We start from the raw sequence: 20,117 nt of genomic DNA, 5'->3' as shown, positions 1-20,117 counted from the left end.
CCAGACTCCACAATCATGTGAGCCAATTCCTGTAAATCTCTGTCTGTCTTACCTGTCCTATTGGTTCTGTTTCTCTGGAGAATCCTGACAAACACAGGCTTTAGCTAAACTTAGTTTAATTCAATTCAATTCAATTCACAGACATTTACTGAGATGTCCTTCCAGGCACTGCTTGAAGTCCTGGAGACACTGAGTAAAATAAGACATGGGTTCTGACCTCCAGAAGCTCAGAGCATAATGGGAGATGCTAACAAACGAGCAGACCATTACGGCATGTTCCAGAGTGGTGAGTGCTGTAATGCTGAAGCACAGGCTCCCAGCGTGGCAGACTAGGCAATAACCCCACACTTGGCATTGAAACAACACTTCCATTGGCCATCAGGGAGCCATTCTGTGGAGTGCAAACTAGGCAAGTATTTCCCAGATGCAGAGCTAATCATTCCTAAGTTTACAATGAAAAAGGGAGGCTATTGGTGATAAAATAATGAATACAGCATTGTTTTGGCTTTAAAGGGACCTACTGTCTAACGAAAAGAACATATACATATATATACACACGACTGTCAGGTAGGAAAGAATGAGGTAAGTTTTAACAATGCACAAAGGTCTTTGAGAGTTAAAATAAGAAATACTCAGGAGTCTAATAATTATGTAAGCCTCTGTTTGCTTCTACTCAGAGGCTAAGTGAAGCATTAGATGATGCTCCTTGTGAAGCTTTACTAAAAACATAAAATGTTAAAGAAAAAGTAAAAAACTCCATTTTATACATGGAGCTCAGAAAGATGAAGTTGACTTTCTCAAAGTTTAACCTACATGTATAGTTTTTGGTTTTCCATTTAAAATTTTTTCTTTTGGGTAACTGGAGGATGGGCATTAAGGAGGGCACTTGATCTGATGAGCACTGGGTGCTATACACAACTAATGAATCATTGAACACTACATCTAAAACTAATGATGTACTTACTATATGTTGGCCAATTGAAATTATCATTATTGTTATTTTAAAGATTTTATTTATTTGTCAGAGAGAGAGAGAGCACAAGCAGGGGGAGTGGCAGGCAGAGGGAGGAGCAGGCTCCCCAAAGAGCAGGGACCCCGATGAGGGACTTGATCCTGGGATCATGACCTGAGCTGAAGGTGGACTGAGCCACCCAAGCATGCTGGCTTACTGAAATTAAATTAAAACAATATGTAATTGGAAATGCATTTCTTAATGAGATGAAATAGGATCTAACTTGTCATAAGCATTTAATGAAAGAGAAAGGTATATTCCACTGAAAATCAATCAGCCCAGAGACTAGAATAATATTATTCTTGTTAACAGGAGGTAAAAAGATTAAATATTTTATATGGTAAAATAAAATAAGCATTAGCTATCAAAAAAAGAAAATTTTTTCTTTTGTAACACCATAATCACTTTTCTTGAATGTCTGAAAATCATTATCAGCCTGTTTATTTCACCTATAGAAAGATTTTTGTGTCTGTTGACCATCTGTATGTCTTCTTTGGAAAAATGTCTATTCATGTCTTCTGTCCATTTTTTAACTGATTATTTGTTTTTTTAGGTGTTGAGTTTTACAAGTTCAGTCTGGAAAACAGCATGGTGGTTCCTCAAAAAGTTAAAAATAGAACTACTCTATGATCCAGCAATTGCACTACTAGGTATTTACCCAAAGGATACAAAAATACTGATTTGAGGGATACATGCACCCCAATGCTTACAGCAGCATTATCAACAATAGCCAAATTATGGAAAGAGCCCAAATGTCCATCATCTAGTGAATGGATAAAGAAGATGTAGTATTTGTATACAATGAAATATTATTCAGCCATAGAAAAGAATGAAATCTTGCCATTTGCAATGACATGGATGGTGCTGGAGAGTATTGTGCCAAGGGAAATAAGTCAGTCAGAGAAAGACAAATACCATATGATTTTGCTCAATTGTGGAATTTAAGAAACAAGACAGATGAACATAGGGGGGAAAAAGAGGCAAACCAGGAAACAGACTCTAAACTATAGAGAACAAACTGAGGGTTACTGGAGGGGAGGTGGGTGAGGGAATGAATGAAATAGATGATGGAGATTAAGGAGGGCACTTGTGATGAGCACTGGGTGTAGTATGTAAGTGTGAATCACTAAATTCTATATTTGACACTAATATTATACACTAATACCTGACACTAATATTATAGTATGTTAACTAACTGGAATTTAAATAAAAACATGGAAGAAAAAAACATTCTGTGCATGTTTAAACGTATAAAATTGTGACATGTATAAGATTTTCTACCATCTTTTACTTCCAGCCAATATGGCCACTTCTGCTAACATGGCCATATAACAGATTTACACTCTCATATAAACAACTAAAAATGCACAAAATTTTAAAAACAACCATTTTCAAACACTGGGCAATCCAGACAACAGGTGGTACCAGACTTTGATCTCTATGGAAGAGGAAATACATGAGGTGAGATCTATTATCCCTTTAGCTGTCTTCAGGGAGGTACATTACAACCTGTGGAATAGGAAAAGTGATTGAAAGCAGAGCAACACAGTGTTGTTGACTTGGGAAGATGGAAATCAGAGTTCAAAGAAGGAGGTCACTAGAAGTTGCAGAGTTCAAATTAGAAGGGAACTACCTGTAAAAAAGAAAGAAACCTGCATAACTGTACCCTTGAATCTTTGCTGAATACAATGGCGTGCATGCAGAGACTAAGAAAAGAGTGACTGGAGAGCTATGAACTGGAGATCTACAAAGCTAACAGAGTTCATGCAAGACTGGGAATTATTCAAGCTCCCAATAGCCACAGTGGAGAGCCCTTGGTGATCACTTGGAGCATTCAGTAAAGTCCCCAGAAGGGTCACACTTTAGTAGTGGAGCTAAACTATCCATTGAGTGAAGGCTACATTGGTGCTAACAAATACTAAAATAACCTTTGAAAGGAACAATCTGAAATTAAGTAATGTAACTATGTAGCCAAAGGGATTGGTAACCATTTTCTACAGAGGGCTAGATAGTAAAAACTTTAGGGGCTATGGGCCACATACAATTTCTGCTGCACATTCTTTTTTTTCTTTTTTAAAACAACTCTTTAAAATGTAAACACCATTATCAGCTCATGGGCTGGACAAAAACGGTCATGGGGTGGATTTGACCCAAAAGTGTTGTTTGCTGACCCTTGAACTAGCAGAATAAAACTCTACAATCTTTAAAAGAACATAACAAAATCAAATTATCAACAATGTCTGGCATCCAATCAAACATTACTGGGCAGGCCAAGAAGCAAGAAAACATAATCCATAACCAAGAGTAAAATCAGTCAATAGAAACAGATCCAGAAGTGATGGAATTAGCAGTTGTTATAACTGTGTTCAAGATTTTTATTTATTTGACAGAGAGAGCACAAGGAAGGGGAGCAGGAGGCAGAGGGAGAGGGAGAAGCAGGCTCCCTGCTGAGCATGGAGCCCAGTGCAGAGCTTGATCCCAGGACCCTGGAATCATGACCTGAGCTAAAGACAGACACTTAACCAACTGAGCCACCCAGGTGGCCCCCCTCCCCAATGAACTTTCTAATAGTGAAATATATAATAGCTGAAACAAAAAAAATTTTTTTAAAGATTTATTTATTTGAGAGAGAGGGAGAGAAAGTGCACCTGAGTGTGTGCAAGCGGGGGGGGGGGAGAGGGAGAGAAAGAATCTCAAGCAGACTCCCCACGGAATGAGGAGTCCCAAATGGGGCTCAATCCCATGACCCTGAGACCATAACCTGAGCCAAACCAAGAGTTGGTTGCTTAACTGACTGAGCCACCCAGGAGCCTCTGAAACAAAAAAATCAATTGGATAGGAACAATAGCAGATTAGACGCTATAAAAGAAGAAATCAGTCAACTTAAAGATAGAAATCGAAACTATATAATCTGAAGCACAGTGATATAAAAGATTTAAAAATAATTAACAGAGCAGTCATCTACGGTATAATACCAAGCAGTCTAATGTATATTTATTTGGAATCAGAGGGTAGAGTGGCAAAAAATATTTGAAGGGGCACCTGTGTGGCTCTGCTGGTTAAGCCACAGATTCTTGGTTCTGGCTCAGGTCATGATCTCAAGGTCATGAGATTGAGCCCTGCATCAGGCTCCATGCTCAGCATGGAATCTGCTTGAGATTCTCTCCCTCCTCTGCAGCCCCTCCCCCTTCAAATAAATAAATAAAACCTTTTAAAAAAAGTATTTGAAGAAATAATGGCCAAAATTTTTCTCAAGTTGAGGAAAACTGTAAACCTACAAATCTAAGGAGCTCAATGAGCCTGTTTGAGTATCTAGAATGAGGGTCAAAGAACCAAATAACAATAGCTTTAAACTTAAAACAACTTATTTAAAAAATTTGAGTATAGTTGACACACGTTGTAACATTAGTGTCAGGTGTACAACTTAGATTTAATAAGTTTATACATCATACTGTGTTCACCACAAGTGTAGCTACCGCCTGTCCCATTACATCGCTTTTAGAATATCACTGACAGTATTCCTTATGTTGTGTCTTTAATTCCCAGGACTTGTTCTTAAATGGCAAACTAACTGGATTCCAAATAGAACACATTGGTCTTTTTACCTTATCAGGTCTTAAGCACCGAAGAATTATTATTTTCTGTAGTTCATTTAGTTTTTCATCCATTGGTCCTGGAAATTTAGCATTGTGTGGTTCTTTACTGTCATAAATTTCCCGCCATTCAGTTATATGTTCACAAAAATGCTTCCTAATGGAAAAAAAGCTTAATAGTTGTTATTTCATTGGAAAATAATTTAAAAAGAGATTGTTAAACAAGGATATTACAAATTTACCTATCCTTGTTCAATGCTGTCATCAAGTTTAAACAATTACCTGAGATCTTTGAAGGCAGGAAATTCACTTGCACGACAAATTTCCTCCCAGCTTTTATCCTGTAGCCAAGTTGGATCAGGATTTTTCTCAGCACTCTTAAGACTTACTCCTCCAGTTAAAAGAAACATCAGTTCCTGGTATTCAATCTCTTTCTTTGCCCTGTAAAACCAAAATAAAGATTGCTATAAATTGCTGATTTTAAAATGGAATGAAATCAATTTCTGCTTCTCTAGCCTTGATAAAATAATCAGAGGGGTGCCTGGGTGGCTCAGTCGTTGGGCTTTGGCTCAGGTCATGATCTCAGGGTCCTGGGATTGAGCTCCACATTGGGCTCCCTACTCGGCGAGGAGACTGCTTCTCTCTCTGCCTTTCTCCCAGCTCGTGCTCTGTCTCTCAATAAATAAATAAAAATCTTAAAAAAATAAAATAATCAGAACTAAATTACTCTACTCCCATAAACAATTGGAAAACTAGGTAAAGTGAATGAAACAACTGTTTTTGGAAATTACACAACAGCCGGTGCAACACTGTGGTCCCTGAAAAAAGGGAGACAATTAAGGTGGTCCCTATGATTGCCCCTCAGCTATCCACCTGGAGGCACTTTCCAGACTACAAAGCAGAGAGGTGATAAAAATCAGTACCTGATAGTATTGCGGAGTTGAATAAACAGAGATCAGAGTTAAGTATGGCTGAGGTGGCAGAATCGGTGGGCAGAGTACCAGAGACGAGGGAGATGCATGGAAAAGAGGTCCAGAAGTCTGCATGGGTATCCTCTTGATTCTATTGCTAAATGCTAAGTCATATACAAATAGGGTAAAACTACGGGAGACAAGGCAAAGAATATCCGGAGAGCTGTAAACTGAGCAGCTACCAGAGCTTACCCAAAACTTGGAGACAGGAATTCCTGCCAACTAGAGTTGAATCTTCGTCGAACACCAGAGGAATTCAGAGGCAACATCAGAGGGATCGTGCCTTAGTAGCAAAGCTAACCTAGCCTTAGAATAAAGCCTATTCTAAAACTACCAAATGAAAGCTTAAAAACAAGCCTTGAAAACATCAAACTAATCCAGTAATTTAAGTACCTGAAGAAGTAAAGTCTAATGCTCTTTAAAGGAATAAAAGAAATCCCAGCATTTATCCATAACCAGGAGAAAAAAATCAGTCAATAGATACATACAAGTGATAGAGATAATACACAAGAAGATAGGAATGTTAAAAGAGCTATTACAAATATGCTGAAGGAGTTAAAGAAAAATGAACATAAGGAATAGAGAAACAGGCAACAGAAAAAACAACCAAATACAACTTCTAGAGATCAAAAGTATGAAATCTAAAAGAAAAATTCCCTGATTTCGATCCAAATGTAGAGAAAATGAAAGGATTCATTACCAGTAGACATACAGTAAAAGAAAGGTTAAAGAAGTTTCAGGTAGATGGAAATTTGAAATAACACAAAAGAATAAAGAGTGCCAGAAATGGTAACTATGTAGGTAAACATAAATACTTGTCTCTTATTATTTAAGTCTCTTTAAAAGATTACTGACTATTTAGGGTGCCTGGGTGGCTCAGTCAGTTAAGCATCTGCCTTCAGCCCAGGTCATGATTCCAGGGTCCTGGGATCGAGCCCTGCATTGGGCTCCCTGCTCCTCGGGGAGCCTGCTTCTCCCTCTCCCTCTGCCTACCGCTCCCCCTGCTTGTGTTCTCCCTCTCTCTCTCTCTCTCTCTGTCAAACAAATAAATGAAATCTTTAAAAAAAATTAAAAAATGAAAGATTACTGACTAGAGCAGAATAACAATGTGCTATGGGGTTTATAACATGTATAAGTGAAATATATGACAATAATAAAACAAAGGCTGGGAGGAGAGAGATGGAAGTATGTTGTTGTAAGTTCTTATAATTTTACCTGAAGATGGACTGTGATATGTTAAAAGATATACAATAATCAAGGAAGTAACAAAAAGAATAAAATAAAAAATTATAGCTAGTAAGTCAAGAAAGGAGATAAAATGGAATCATAATACATTCTCAATTGAAAGAAAAAGAAAATGAGGAAATGGAACAAAAAACAGGCAAAACAGAAAGCAAGTTGTAAGATAGTAGATTTAAATATAACTCTATTATCTTATTGAATGTAAATGGTCTAAACAATTTCACTAAAGGCAACAATTATCAGGTTGGATAAAAACAAAGAAGACCTAACTATATGTTGTCTACAGAAATACAGCTTAAATATAAAGACACAAAGTATGGAAAAATATATACCATGCTAACACTATTGAAAAGAAACCTGGGGTCTGTAATAGTATCATACAAAATAGATTTCAGAGCAAAGGATAGACCAGGGATTAAAAAAAAAAAAAGAAAAAGAAAGTCAATTTATTAAGAGGTCGTAGTAATCCTAAACATTTACACATGAAAATACAAACAAATATTGATAGAACTGTCAGAAGCAATCTCCATAGCTAAGAGATTTCAAACCTCTCTCAAAAACTGATTGAACAATTACACAGAAAATCCATAAGGATATAGTATAGACCAGCTTGACCTACTTGGCATTTATAGAACATTCCATTCAAAAACAGCAAAATACAGATTCTTTTCAATGGCATATAGAACATTTGCAGAGATAAACCACATTCTAGGCCTTAAAATGTCTCATGTATAAAATTTCTAGAAAAGGAATAATTGTGGAGAGAGAAAGCAGATCAGTGGTTACCTGGGGCTGGGAGTAGCAACAGGAATTGACAAAGTAGGCACAAGCAAGGAAACTCTGAGATGATGGATGTGTCCTAAAATTGGATTTTGGTGATGGTTGCAAGTATAAATGTACTAAAAATCAGCTAGTTGTATTCCTGCAATCAGTCAATTGCATAATAATTACTTAATAAAGCTGGGGGGGGGAGGGAAATTATCCAGATAAACAAAAACTGAAGAAGTTTATCATCACTAAACTGGCCTTACAAGAAATATTAAGGAGACTTCCTTGAGATGAAAAGAGATGGCAGTAATTAATAACAAAAAATACATGAAAGTAAAAATCTCACTGGAAAAGGTAAATAGTAAAGGTAGTAGATTCAATCACTTATAAAGCAAGTATGGAGGTTAAAAGACAAAAGTAATAAAATTCACTAAAACTACAATAGTTGAGGGATGCATAAAATATGTAAAATGTGACATTAAAAATATAAAATGGAGGGGTAGTAAAAATATTGTTTGGAATGTATTCAAATTTAAGCTACTCTCATCTTAAACTATTATAAACACAGGATGCCGTACGTGAACCTCACAGCAGCCACAAAGAAAAAAACTCCTGGTACGTACCACAAAGAAACTGAGAAAAGAAACTAAACAGGAAACTGAAGAAAGCCATCATACCACAAGGGAAGAGAGAAAAGAGAAGAAAGGAACAGAGAGGAACTAAGAAAACAGGCAAAAAAACAATTACAAAATGGTTATCATTAATTATTTTAAATGTAAATAAACTCTCCAATGAAAAGACATAAAATGGCTGAGTGGATTAAAAAAAAGACCCATCTCTATGCTGTCTACAAGAGACTCAATTTAGAAGTAAGGATTCACACGGACTGAAAGTAAAGGGATAGAAAAGAAAGCTCATGCAAATAGAAAACATTAACAAAATTAAAGACAAAAATCATATGATCATCACAACAGATGCAGAAAAAGCATCTAACAAAATTCAACATCCATTTATGATAAAAACTCTCAAAAAAGTGGGTACAGAGGAACATACCTCAACATAATAAAGGCTATGTATGATAAACCCACAGCTAACATACTCAATAGTGAAAGCTTTTCCTCTAAGATCAGGAACAAGACAAGGATGCCCACTCTCCACACTTTTATTCAACATAATACTAGAAATTCCAGCTGCAGAAATTAAGCAAGAAAAAAAATAAAATCATCCAAAATGTAAAGAAAGAAGTAAAACCGTCACTATTTGCAGATACTTTATGTACAAAATTCTAAAGACTTTGTTGGAACTGAGAAAAGTGGAAGGAGCTGAGATGCCCTTCAACAGATGAATGGATAAAGAAGATGTGGTATGTATACACAATGGAATATTACTCAGCCATCAGAAAGGATGAATACCCACCATTTGCATCGACACGGATGGAACTGGAGGGTATTACGCTAAGTGAAGTAAGACAAGCAGACAAAGACAATTATCAAATGGTTTCACTCATATGTGGAACATAAGCAATAGCATGGAGGACCACAGGGGAAGGGAGGGAAATCTGAAGGTGGAGAAATCAGAGTGGGAGATGAACCATGAGAGACTATGGACCCCGGGAAACAGACTGGGGGTTTCAGAGGGGAGGATGGTGGGGGAGGAGGTAACAAGGTGATGGGTATTAAGGAGGGCATGTGTTGTGATGAGCACTGGGTGTTATACGTAACTAATGAATCATTGAACCCTACATCAAAAATTAATGATGTACTATATAAAATACATATATACTATAAAACTGTTAGACCTAATGAATACAGAATTGCAGGATACAGTATGAATCTATAGAAATCAGTGGCATGTCTATACAGTAATAAAGAACTATCAAAAAGAGAACTTAAGATAACAATCCCATTCACAATTACATCAAAAAAATAAAATACTTAGAAATAAATTTAATCAAGGAGGTGAAAGATCTGTCCACTGAAAACTATAAGACACTGATATAGGAAACTGAAGACACAAACAGAAAGATATTCTGTGCTCATGGATTAGAGGAATCAATATCGTTAAAATATCCATACCACCCAAAGCAATCAACAGATTGAATGTAATCCCTATCAAATTCCAAATTCAAATTCAAAAATTCAAAAATTTGTATAGAATAACAAAAAATACTGAATAGCCAAAGTGATCTTGAGAAAGCAAAACAAAGCTGAAGGTATTATGCTCCCTGATGTCAAATGATATTACAAAGCTATAGACATCAAAATAGCATGGAACTGGCATAAAGACAGACACACAGATCAATAGAACAGAATTGAGAGCCCAGAAATATATATACAGAGCCCATAAATAAATAAATACACCCTCACATAAAGGGTGAGGAACACACAATGGAGAAAGGACAGTCTCTTCAATGAATGGCGCTGGGAAAACTAGATAGCCACATGCAAAAGAATGAAACTAGAGCGCTTACACTACACACAGAAATTAATTTAACATGGATTAGACTTGAACGTAATACCTGAAACCATAAAACTCCTAAAAGAAAACATAGGTGGTAAGCTTCTTAACATCAGTCTTACCTATATTTTTGTGGATATGACTCCTAAGGAAAGGGAAACAAAAGCAAAAATAAACAAATGGGACTATATCAAACTAAAGAGTTTCTACACAGTGAAAGAAACCATCATCAAAATAAAAAGACAAACTACGGAATGGGAGAAGATATTTATAAATCACATTATCTGACAAGGAGTTAATATCCAAAATATACAAAGAACCCATAAAACTTAACAACAAAAAGCAAACAACTTGATTTAAAAAAATGGGCCTAGAATCTGAATGGACATTTTTCCAAAGAAGAAGTACAGATGGCCAAATGGCACATGAAAAGATGTTCAACATCACTAATTAGGGGTGCTAATTAGTTGTTTAACTAATCAACTAATCAGTTGTTTAAGTGTCCAACTCTTGATTTTGGCTTAGGTCATGATGTCAGGGTCCTGGGATTAAGCCCTGCCTCGGGCTCTGGTAGATATTAATCCATCTCTATCAATAATCACTTTAAATGCAATTGGTTTCAATATATCAATTAAAAAACATAAATGGTCAGAGTGGATACAAAAAAATGAGACCTAACTATGTGGTCTACAAAAAAACCATTTTAACTATGAAAACAGAGATAGATTAAAAGAAGAGGGATGGAGAAAGATATACCATGCTAACATTAATCAAAATAAAACTGGTATAGCTATATTAACTTCAGAAACAGATGACTTCAGAGCAAGGAAAATTATCAGGGATAAACAGGGCCATTACATAATGATAAAGGGGTTAATTCTCCCAAAAGACACAGAGATTGTTAATGTACCTAATGAGAGAATGTAAAAATATATGAGAGAAAACCTGACAGACAAGAAAAAATAGATTAATCCACTATTATAGTAATGGAGAGATCCAGCAGCAGAAAATAAGTAAAGACACGGTTGAACTAAACAGTACCATTAATCAATTGAATACAGCTGACATCTGTAGACTGCTTCATCAAACAACATCAAAATACACATTCTTCTCAACCTCATATGGAACATTCACCAAGACACAACACATTCTGGGCCATAAAACGCACCTTAACAAATTTAAAAGAAGAGAAATCATACAAAGTATTCTGACTACAATAAAATTAAACCAGAAATCAATAACAGAGAGACAGCTGGAAAACCCCAAAATACTTGGCAATTAAACAACACAATCCTAAGTAATTATGGGTCAAAGAAATCTCAAGAGATACAAACATTTAGAATTAAACAAAAATGAAAACACAACTTATCCAAATTTGCGGGATGCAGCAAAAGTAATGCTCCAAGGAAACTTTATAACCCTGAATGCATTTATTGGATTTAAAATCAATCATCTAGGCTTCCACCTTAAGACGCTAGAAAAAGCAGATCAAATTAAATGAAAAGCAAGCAGAAGTGAAGAAATGATAAACATCAGGGGAGAAATTCATGAAATTAGGGGTGTCTGGGTGGCTCAGTCAGTTAAGCGTCTGTCTCCTACTCAGGTCATGGTCTCCAGGTCCTGGCATCAAGCCCTGTGTTGGGCTTCCCGCTCAGCGCAGAGTCTGCTTCTCATTCTCTCTCTCTCAAATAAATAAATAAAATATTAAAAAAAAAAAGAAATTCATGAAAGTAAAAACATATCAAGAGGGGAAAAAATCAATGAAACTGAAATCTGGTTCTTTGAAAAGATCAATAAAATTGATTAACCTCTAGCCAGGGTAGCTAAGGAAATAAAGAAAGAAGATGCAAATTACAAATATCGTAAATGAAAGAAGGGCCATCACTACTAACTCCACTGACATTAAAAAGATAATAAAACAAGCACCTGGTGGCTCAGTCGTTTAAGCGTCTGCCTTCGGCTCAGGTCATGATTCCGGGGTCCCGGGATAGCATCCCACATTAGGCTCCTTGCTCAGCGGGGATTCTGCTTCTCCCTCTACCCTCCCCCCTGCTCGTGATCTCGCTCACTCTCTCTCTCACAAATAAATAAATACATAAATCTTTCTTTTAAAAAAGTAAATAAAACAATGTTATGAACTCTATGTTCTCTGATTTGATGACCTAGCTGAAATGGATCAATTCATTGGAAGGCACAATCTGCCAAAATTCACACAAGGGGAAATGGATAATCTGAATCGACTTTGTGTTACTGTATTTGTGCCGCCTTAACAAAATACAATAGGCTGGGTTGCATAAATAATGCAAATTTATTTTCTCAGAGTTCTGGAGGCTAGAATTTTGGATCAAGGTTCTGGCTGGTTTTGATTTCTGATGAGACCTCTTTTCCTCTATTCTAGACAGCCACCTTCTCACTGTGTCTTCACATAGCATTTCTTCTGTATGCATGTGGAGAGAGAGAGCACTCTGGCAGCTCTCTCTTTTTTTAAGGACATTAATTCTATCAGATCAGGACCATACCTTTCTGGCCTTATTTAACCTGATTACTTCCCTCACAGGTCTCATCTCTAAATACAGTCACACTGGAAGTTAGCACATTAAAATATGAATTTGGGGGAGACACAACTATGGAGTCCATAATTACATCTATTAAAGAAATTGAATTGATAATTAATAACCTTCCAAAACAGAAAGCACCACACTAAGGTGGGTTCTGGAGAATTCTACCAAACGTAAAAGAAGAAATTCTACCAATTCCTTATAATCTCTTCCAGAAAACAGCAGAAGGAATATTTCCCTAATTATTCTATAAATCCCATATTATCCTAATACCAAAACTAGACAGAGATAGTATAAGAAAACTACAGACCAATATCTCTCAAGAACATGGATACAAAAATTCTCAATAAAATATTAGCAAATTGAATTAAATAATGTATAAAAAGAATAACTTACCACAAAAAAGTGATATTTATCTCAGGTATGTAAGGCTTTTTCAACATTCAAAAATCAATTAATGTAATCTATCGCATCAATAAACTAAAGAAGGAAAAAAAGCACATGCTCATATCAGTAGATGCAGAAAAGGCATTTGACAAAAACCAATACCCTTTCATGATCAAAATTCTCAGCAAACTAAGTATAGCGGGGAATGTCCTCAACTTGATAAAGGACATTCACAAAAAACCTATGGCCAACATCATACTTAAAAGTGAGAAACTAGAAACTTTCCTACTAAGATCCAGAACAAAACAAGGATGTCCCTTTTCACCACTTGTCAACATCATACTCAAAGTCCTGGCTCCTATAATAAGAAAAAGAAATAAAAAAATGCATAGATTAGAAAGAAAAATTAAATTGACTTTGTTTGCAGGTGACATAATTGTCTATGTAGAAAATCCAAAAATCTCAAAGAATTGACAAAAAACTCCCAAAACTAATAGGCAATAATAGCAAGGTTGCCAGATACAAGGTCAACATGCAAAAGTCAGTCACTTTCCTATATATTAATGACAAACAAGTGGAATTTGAAATTAAAAACATGGTACATTTGCATTGTCACCCAAAAAAAGTGAAATACTTAGGTATAAATCTAACAAATCATGTACAAGATCTATATGAGAAAAACTACAAAAATGTGATGCAAGAAATAAAAAAAGAATTAAATGAATACCATGTTCACGAATAGGAAGAACCAACACTGTCAGGTTGTCAGTTCTTCCCAATTTGATCTATAATTCAAAATGCCAGCAAGTTATTTGTGTATAATTGACAAACTCATTCTAACATTTATATGGAGGGGCAAAAGACCAAGAATAGGTAACATAATATTGAAGAAGAACACAACTGGAAGACTGACATTACTGGACTTCAAGACTTTGATAAAGCTACAGTAATCAAGACAGTGTTGTATTGGTAAAAAAAACAAACACACAAATAGATCAATGGAACAGAATTTTGTGAATTTTCTATAAAGTACACCTTATATGAAGATGCAAAAGACCCAGAATAGCCAATACAATATTTAAGAAGAATAAAGTCAAGGACTGACACTACCTGACTTCAAAACTCACTATAAAGCTAATTAAGCCAATACTATAGAAGAACAAATACAGATCAGTGATACAGAAGAATCTAGAAATACACCCATATAAATATAGCTACCTTATCTTCAACAAAGAAACAAAGGCAGTATAATGGATAGTCTTTTCAACAAATGGTGCTGGAACAACTGGATATCCACATGCAAAAAAAAAAAAAAATCTAGACAGAGACTCTTTACAAAAATTAACTCAAAATGGATTATAGACCTAAACATAAAATGCAAAACTGTGAAAGTCTTAGATCACATAGGAGAAAATCCAGGTGACCTTAGATATGTCAATGAGTTTTTAGATATAACACCATAAGCCATGAAAGAAAAAACTGATAAGGTGGACTTCATTAAAATTTAAAACTTCTGCTCTGCCAAAGACACTGTCAAAAGAAGGAGAAGGCAAGCCACAGAATGGGAGAAAATATTTGCAAAAGGCATATCTGTTGAAGGACTGTTATTCAACTCAGCAATAAAAAATGAACAATTAAACTGATTCAAAAGTGGCCACAAGACTCAACAGATACCTCAGCAAAGAAGATATAAAGATGGCAAATTCGCATATGAAAAATTCTCAACATCATGTGTCACTAGCAAATTGCAGAGACCACACTACACATCTATTAGAATGGTCAAAATCCAGAACACTGACAAGACCAAATGCCGGCAAGGATGTAGGGCAACAGGAACTCTTACTCATCGCCAGTGGCAAGCAATATGGTGTAACTACTTTGGAAGACAGGTTTTTTACAAAACTAAACACACTCTTACCACATGATCCAACAATCACACTCTTTGGTATTTAATCAAATGAGCTGGAAACTTACATGCACACAAAAACCTACATGCAAATGTTTATAGCAGTTTTTTTTTTTAAGATTTTATTTATTCATTCGACAGACAGAGAGACAGCCAGCGAGAGAGGGAACACAAGCAGGGGGAGTGGGAGAGGAAGAAGCAGGCTCCCAGCGGAAGAGCCTGACGTGGGGCTCGATCCCAGAACTCCGGGATCACGCCCTGAGCCGAAGGCAGACGCTTAACCGCTGTGCCACCCAGGCGCCCCTGTTTATAGCAGTTTTATTCATAATATTCAACACTTGGAAGCAACCAAAATGTCTTTCAATAGTTGAATAAACCGTGATACATCCAGAGAATGGAATACTATTTAGCGCTAAAAAGAAATGAGCTTACCAACCCATGAAAAAACATGGAAAGACCTAAGTGCATATTATTAAGTGAAAGAAACCAATTTGAAAAGGCTCTATTTCTTTATTCCTTCCTTCCTTCCTTCCTCCTTACTTTCCCTCCCTCCCTCCTTCCTTTTTTTCTCTTTCTTTTCTTTTCCCATAATCTCTACACCTAACAAGGGGCTTGAACTCACAACCCCGACATCAAGAGTTGCATGTTCTACCAACTGAGCCAGGTAGGCACTCTGAAAATTCTCTATTTCTTGACCTGGTTAGTAGTTACATAGATTTTTGCTTTATAAGAATTCACTGAAGTGTACATGAATATTTTGTGGACTTTTACATGTGATCCACGTTTTAAAGATCTAATAAACATCAAAACACCAATACTATTGTAGAGAAATGTACAAGTAAAATCATGACTTAAACAGAGCAAAAACATGATATCCTTCTGTGAGAAGCCATATCCTCATCAATTAGTTTTCCCAAGCAAGTTTTTTTTTTAAAGAAATAAAAAAAAAAAGCACGTAACTTACAGAAGAAGATTGGCACATAGCAAAAAGGAAAACAGCAGCTTGTCCTTCTCAAATAGTGATCGGCATATATTACAATATAAGTTGTATGTGAAGTGGTCATTTAAATATCGTAGGCGCTTTTCCAAAATTTTGGATTTGTTACTGAAAGGTTGAAAAACAGGCAAATATATTGAGTCAAAGAAAACTTAGAGAAAGTAACACATGAATTAACACATTAAGCATCCACTGTTAAAAATATGAAACTACACACACACACACACACACACACACACACACACACACACACACGAGTGCATATAAAACTGGTGAAATCTGGGGGCGCCTGGGTGATGAAGTTGGTTAAGCTAAGATCCTGATCTCAGGGTTGTGGAATGGAGCCCCGCAGCGGCTCTGCACTCAGCATGGAGTCTCCTTGAGTTTCTTTCTGCCCCTCCCCATCTTCTCAAATAAAATCTTTAAAAAAGAAAAAAAACCTGGTGAAATCTGAATAAGCTCTTGAATTTCCTGGTTTTGATATTGTACTAGAGTAATGCAAAATGTTATCACTGGGGGCCGCCTGGGTGGCTCAGTTGTTAAGCATCTGCCTTCGGCTCAGGGCGTGATCCCGGAGTTCTGGGATCGAGCCCCACGTCAGGCTCTTCCACTGGGAGCCTACTTGTGTTCCCTCTCTCGCTGGCTGTCTCTATCTCTGTCAAATAAATAAATAAAATAAATAAAATCTTAAAAAAAAATGTTATCACTGGAGAAACTGAGTGAAAGATACATGGGCCCTCCCAATAAGAAAAAACACAGTATAATTCTAGGAGAAGATGAAATTGGGTTTACATCATCTATTTTCAAAATTCTAAACTTCTTATTGTATTCCAAAATGACTGAGAACAATCAGTTAATTAAAAGATACCTATATTAAATCCCTATTAGCGTAAGATTTATTTTGGGCAGGGAACTGTAAGAGACAAAGACCTATGGAACATTTTTGTCCCAAAGAAACATCAAATCTAGATCAAGATGTATATATATTTTAAAAACACGAAAAGTCAGAAAATATATGGACAAAATGTTACTTCTGGGTGTGGTTACGGCTGATATTTTTCTTCTTTATACTCGTTTAAAATTTTCAATAATCATGTATTACTTTCATTTTTTTAGTTCAAAAATTTTTCAGTAACACTAAAAGGAATGTGAAATGATACACCCATTCTGGGAAATTTTGGCAGTTACTTAGAAAAAAAAATAAACAAGCAACTACCACATGACTCTACCAATTGCACTCCTGGGCATTTATTCCAAAAATGAAAACTTCTGTTCACACAAAAACCTGTGCAGGCATATTTACAGCAGTTGTATTCATAACAGCTAAAAACTGGAAATAACCCAGATGTCCTATAGTACATCAATATCATGAAATACTTCTCAGCAACGAAAAGCAACAAACTACTGACACACGCAATAACCTGGATGAATCCCCAGAGAATGAAGCTGGGTGAAATAAAAAGCCAATCCTTAAAAGTCACGTGCCATATATGGGCACCAGGTGGTTCAGTCGGTTAAGGGTCAGACTCTTGATTTCAGCTCAGGTCATGATCTCAGGATCAAGCCCACATGCTGGACTCTCTGCTGAGCAGGGGAGTCTGCTTGAGATTCTTTCCCTTTACTCCTCCCTGCCCCCCCCAAGCTCTCTCGCTCTCTAAAATAAATAAATATATTTTTAAAAAGTTATGTGCTACATGATTCCATTTACATAACAATCTTGAAATGACAAAACTACAGAAATGGAGAATGGATTAGTGATTGTCAGAGGTTAAGGACAGGGTAGGGATGGGAAAGAAGTGGGTATGGCTGTAAAGCGGCAGCATGGGAATCCTCGGGGTGATGCAAGTGTTCCCTGTCTTGACTGCATCAACATCAATACCCTGGTTGTGATCTTGTACTATTGTAGAGGCTTCCAAGATGTCACCATTGGGGAAACTGGGTAAAGAGTACACAGGATCACTGTATAGTTTTTTTTTTTTTATTAAGATTTTTATTTTTTTAAGTAATCTACATCCAATGTGGGGCTCAAACTCACAACCCCAAATCAAGAGTTGCATGATGTACTGACTAAGCCAGTGAGACACCCTGGGACTAAAACTTCTTAGAGATCTCAAGGGTGGAGAAAGGGATTGGAGTTGTCACCTAAGGTAAATCAAGTGCCATATTAGAATATTTAAAAGAGGTGGGTAGGACTAAAGCTAATTCTTCTACGCGTACATTTTGAGTAGGGGTGAACCAAAATTTAGAACAAAAAGGGGGCCTTCTCTCGCCCTTTCTTTCAGTTTTTCCATATTTTTTAAAAAAAGATTTATTTATTTTAGAGAAAGAGAGAGAAGGAGAGCATAAGCGGGAGAGGCAGAGAGAGAGGGAGAGAGAGAATCTCAAGCAGACTCCGTGCTGAGGCAGAGCCTGACACGGGGCTCAATCTCAGGACCCTGAAATCACGACCTGAGCCAAAACTAAGAGTCGGATTTCTGACTGTACCACCCACGCGCCCTTCAACTTTCCCATGTTCTTAAATGTTCTATGATGAATATGTATTACACAATAAGAAAAAAGTTATGTATTTTTTATGGAAAGGATGGTGAAAATCCAACCTAGAGAGGATGGATGAAGCTAGGGAATGTTTACCTGTCATGAATAGAGTTGATATAAAGGTTGACAAACCAGGTGAGAGAGTACTGGTACATGGGATCAATGTTAGCCAGGTCTGCAATGCTGAAGAATAAGACTGACGAATGTTTAGCAATGGCTCTGTAGCCTTCTCGAGACTCTGCTATTTTGAGTTCTGTTTTTTCTGCAATCTAGAAGAAGAGAAAAATCAAGATTAAGAAGTAGGAAACATGTTTTTTAATTATGCATTTTTCATGTCATAAAGTTTATATTTATTTTTTTTTTTTTAAAGATTTTATTTATTTATTCGACAGAGAGAGACAGCCAGCGAGAGAGGGAACACAAGCAGGGGGAGTGGGAGAGGAAGAAGCAGGCTCATAGCAGAAGAGCCTGATGTGGGACTCGATCCCGGAACGCCAGGATCACGCCCTGAGCTGAAGGCAGACGATTAACCGCTGTGCCACCCAGGCGCCCCATAAAGTTTATATTTAAAAAAAAATAGTCCCCAACTCAATGACAAAATTATAGAGGCATAGTTTATAAGAAAATGCTTTATTACGCAGAAAGAAAGAAAGAAAGAAAGAAAGAAAGAAAGAAAGAAAGAAAGAAAGAAAGAAAAAGAAAAAGAGGGAGGGAGGGAGGGAAAGAAAAGAAAAAGAACTAGGGAGGGAAGAGTTGAAGAAGAGAGGGAAGAGAACAAAGAATGAAAAATAGTTGAAAGTTGTGTTTCTTGGTTGGGGAACACCAAAGCTGTCAAGCTTTGCTTATTCTTTGCCTGAATCTGACCTGTGTCTACTAATGTCACTCGTCTTCTTTTATTTTAATAGGTCAGAGGGAGAAAGAGAGAATGTGCGCATGTGTGTTTAAGGTGTCAACACGCACACCAGAACCCAGCACAAAGTCTGGCAAAGTAGATATTCAGAAATAGTTCTTAGCTGATGGCGTTATACATTAAGAGTACCTTTTTCAACTAGCTTCTCATATGTTTAACTTTTCTGGATATATGGGTGTTAGTTAATATTCAACCCCAAAAGAAAAACATTCTGCAAGATAACAGCTCTTCAACTGACAACTCGATCTGATAGATTATTATTCTATAGGAAAACCGTGTAGAGCACTTATCCACCACTTCTCTTCTTTGGACACACTGTCCACAGACTGCTGAATGAGTGTGTCTGTGTATCATGTTTATACTGAATTATCCTGTTTGTAGCTGATTCAATCAGGAGGTAGATATAGAACTGGACACAAGATAAGCTAAATCAATTTTTCTCCAGGGAATTGTACTTTAAGTACTAATGGAACCAAATTTGGTTCCTACATGCAAGACAAACGTATGAAGGAACAGATACAACAGTTTTACGGGAGAAACTGGTCTTCTTATGGAGCAGAGAGGCACAGATCCGGACTACCCAATCTTAGAGAGGGTCAGACAAAGAGCATAGAAACTTCCCATTTATTCTTGAGGCCTGTATATAATTCCGTCATTGGGAAAATAAAATGCCCCTTATATATTTTTTTTTATTTGAGTGTAGTTGACACACAATGTTACATTAGTTTCAGGTGTACAACATAGTGATTGGACAAGTTTATACATTATGCTATGTTCACCA

The 20,117-nt window shown here is 36.5% G+C and overlaps 1 protein-coding gene across 1 annotated transcript in view; it reads right to left on the bottom strand.

Moving 5' to 3' along the window:
* Positions 1-20,117, bottom strand: part of DNAH12 (dynein axonemal heavy chain 12) — a 191,437-nt gene that overhangs the window by 22,910 nt on the left and 148,410 nt on the right. The window contains exons 59-62 of the mRNA XM_045807406.2: positions 18,523-18,695; positions 15,859-15,999; positions 4,888-5,046; positions 4,618-4,762 (exon numbers count right to left, since the gene is read on the bottom strand). Coding sequence (XP_045663362.2) covers positions 4,618-4,762; positions 4,888-5,046; positions 15,859-15,999; positions 18,523-18,695 — 618 coding nt within the window. The remainder of the gene's footprint in view (positions 1-4,617; positions 4,763-4,887; positions 5,047-15,858; positions 16,000-18,522; positions 18,696-20,117) is intronic.

Source organism: Ursus americanus, chromosome 14, assembly GCF_024610735.1.
Source record: "Ursus americanus isolate L20-20 chromosome 14, mUrsAme1.1.p, whole genome shotgun sequence".
NCBI lineage: Eukaryota > Metazoa > Chordata > Mammalia > Carnivora > Ursidae > Ursus > Ursus americanus.
Note: the sequence above shows the minus strand (reverse complement) of the source record. Positions and strands in the feature narration are given on the sequence as shown.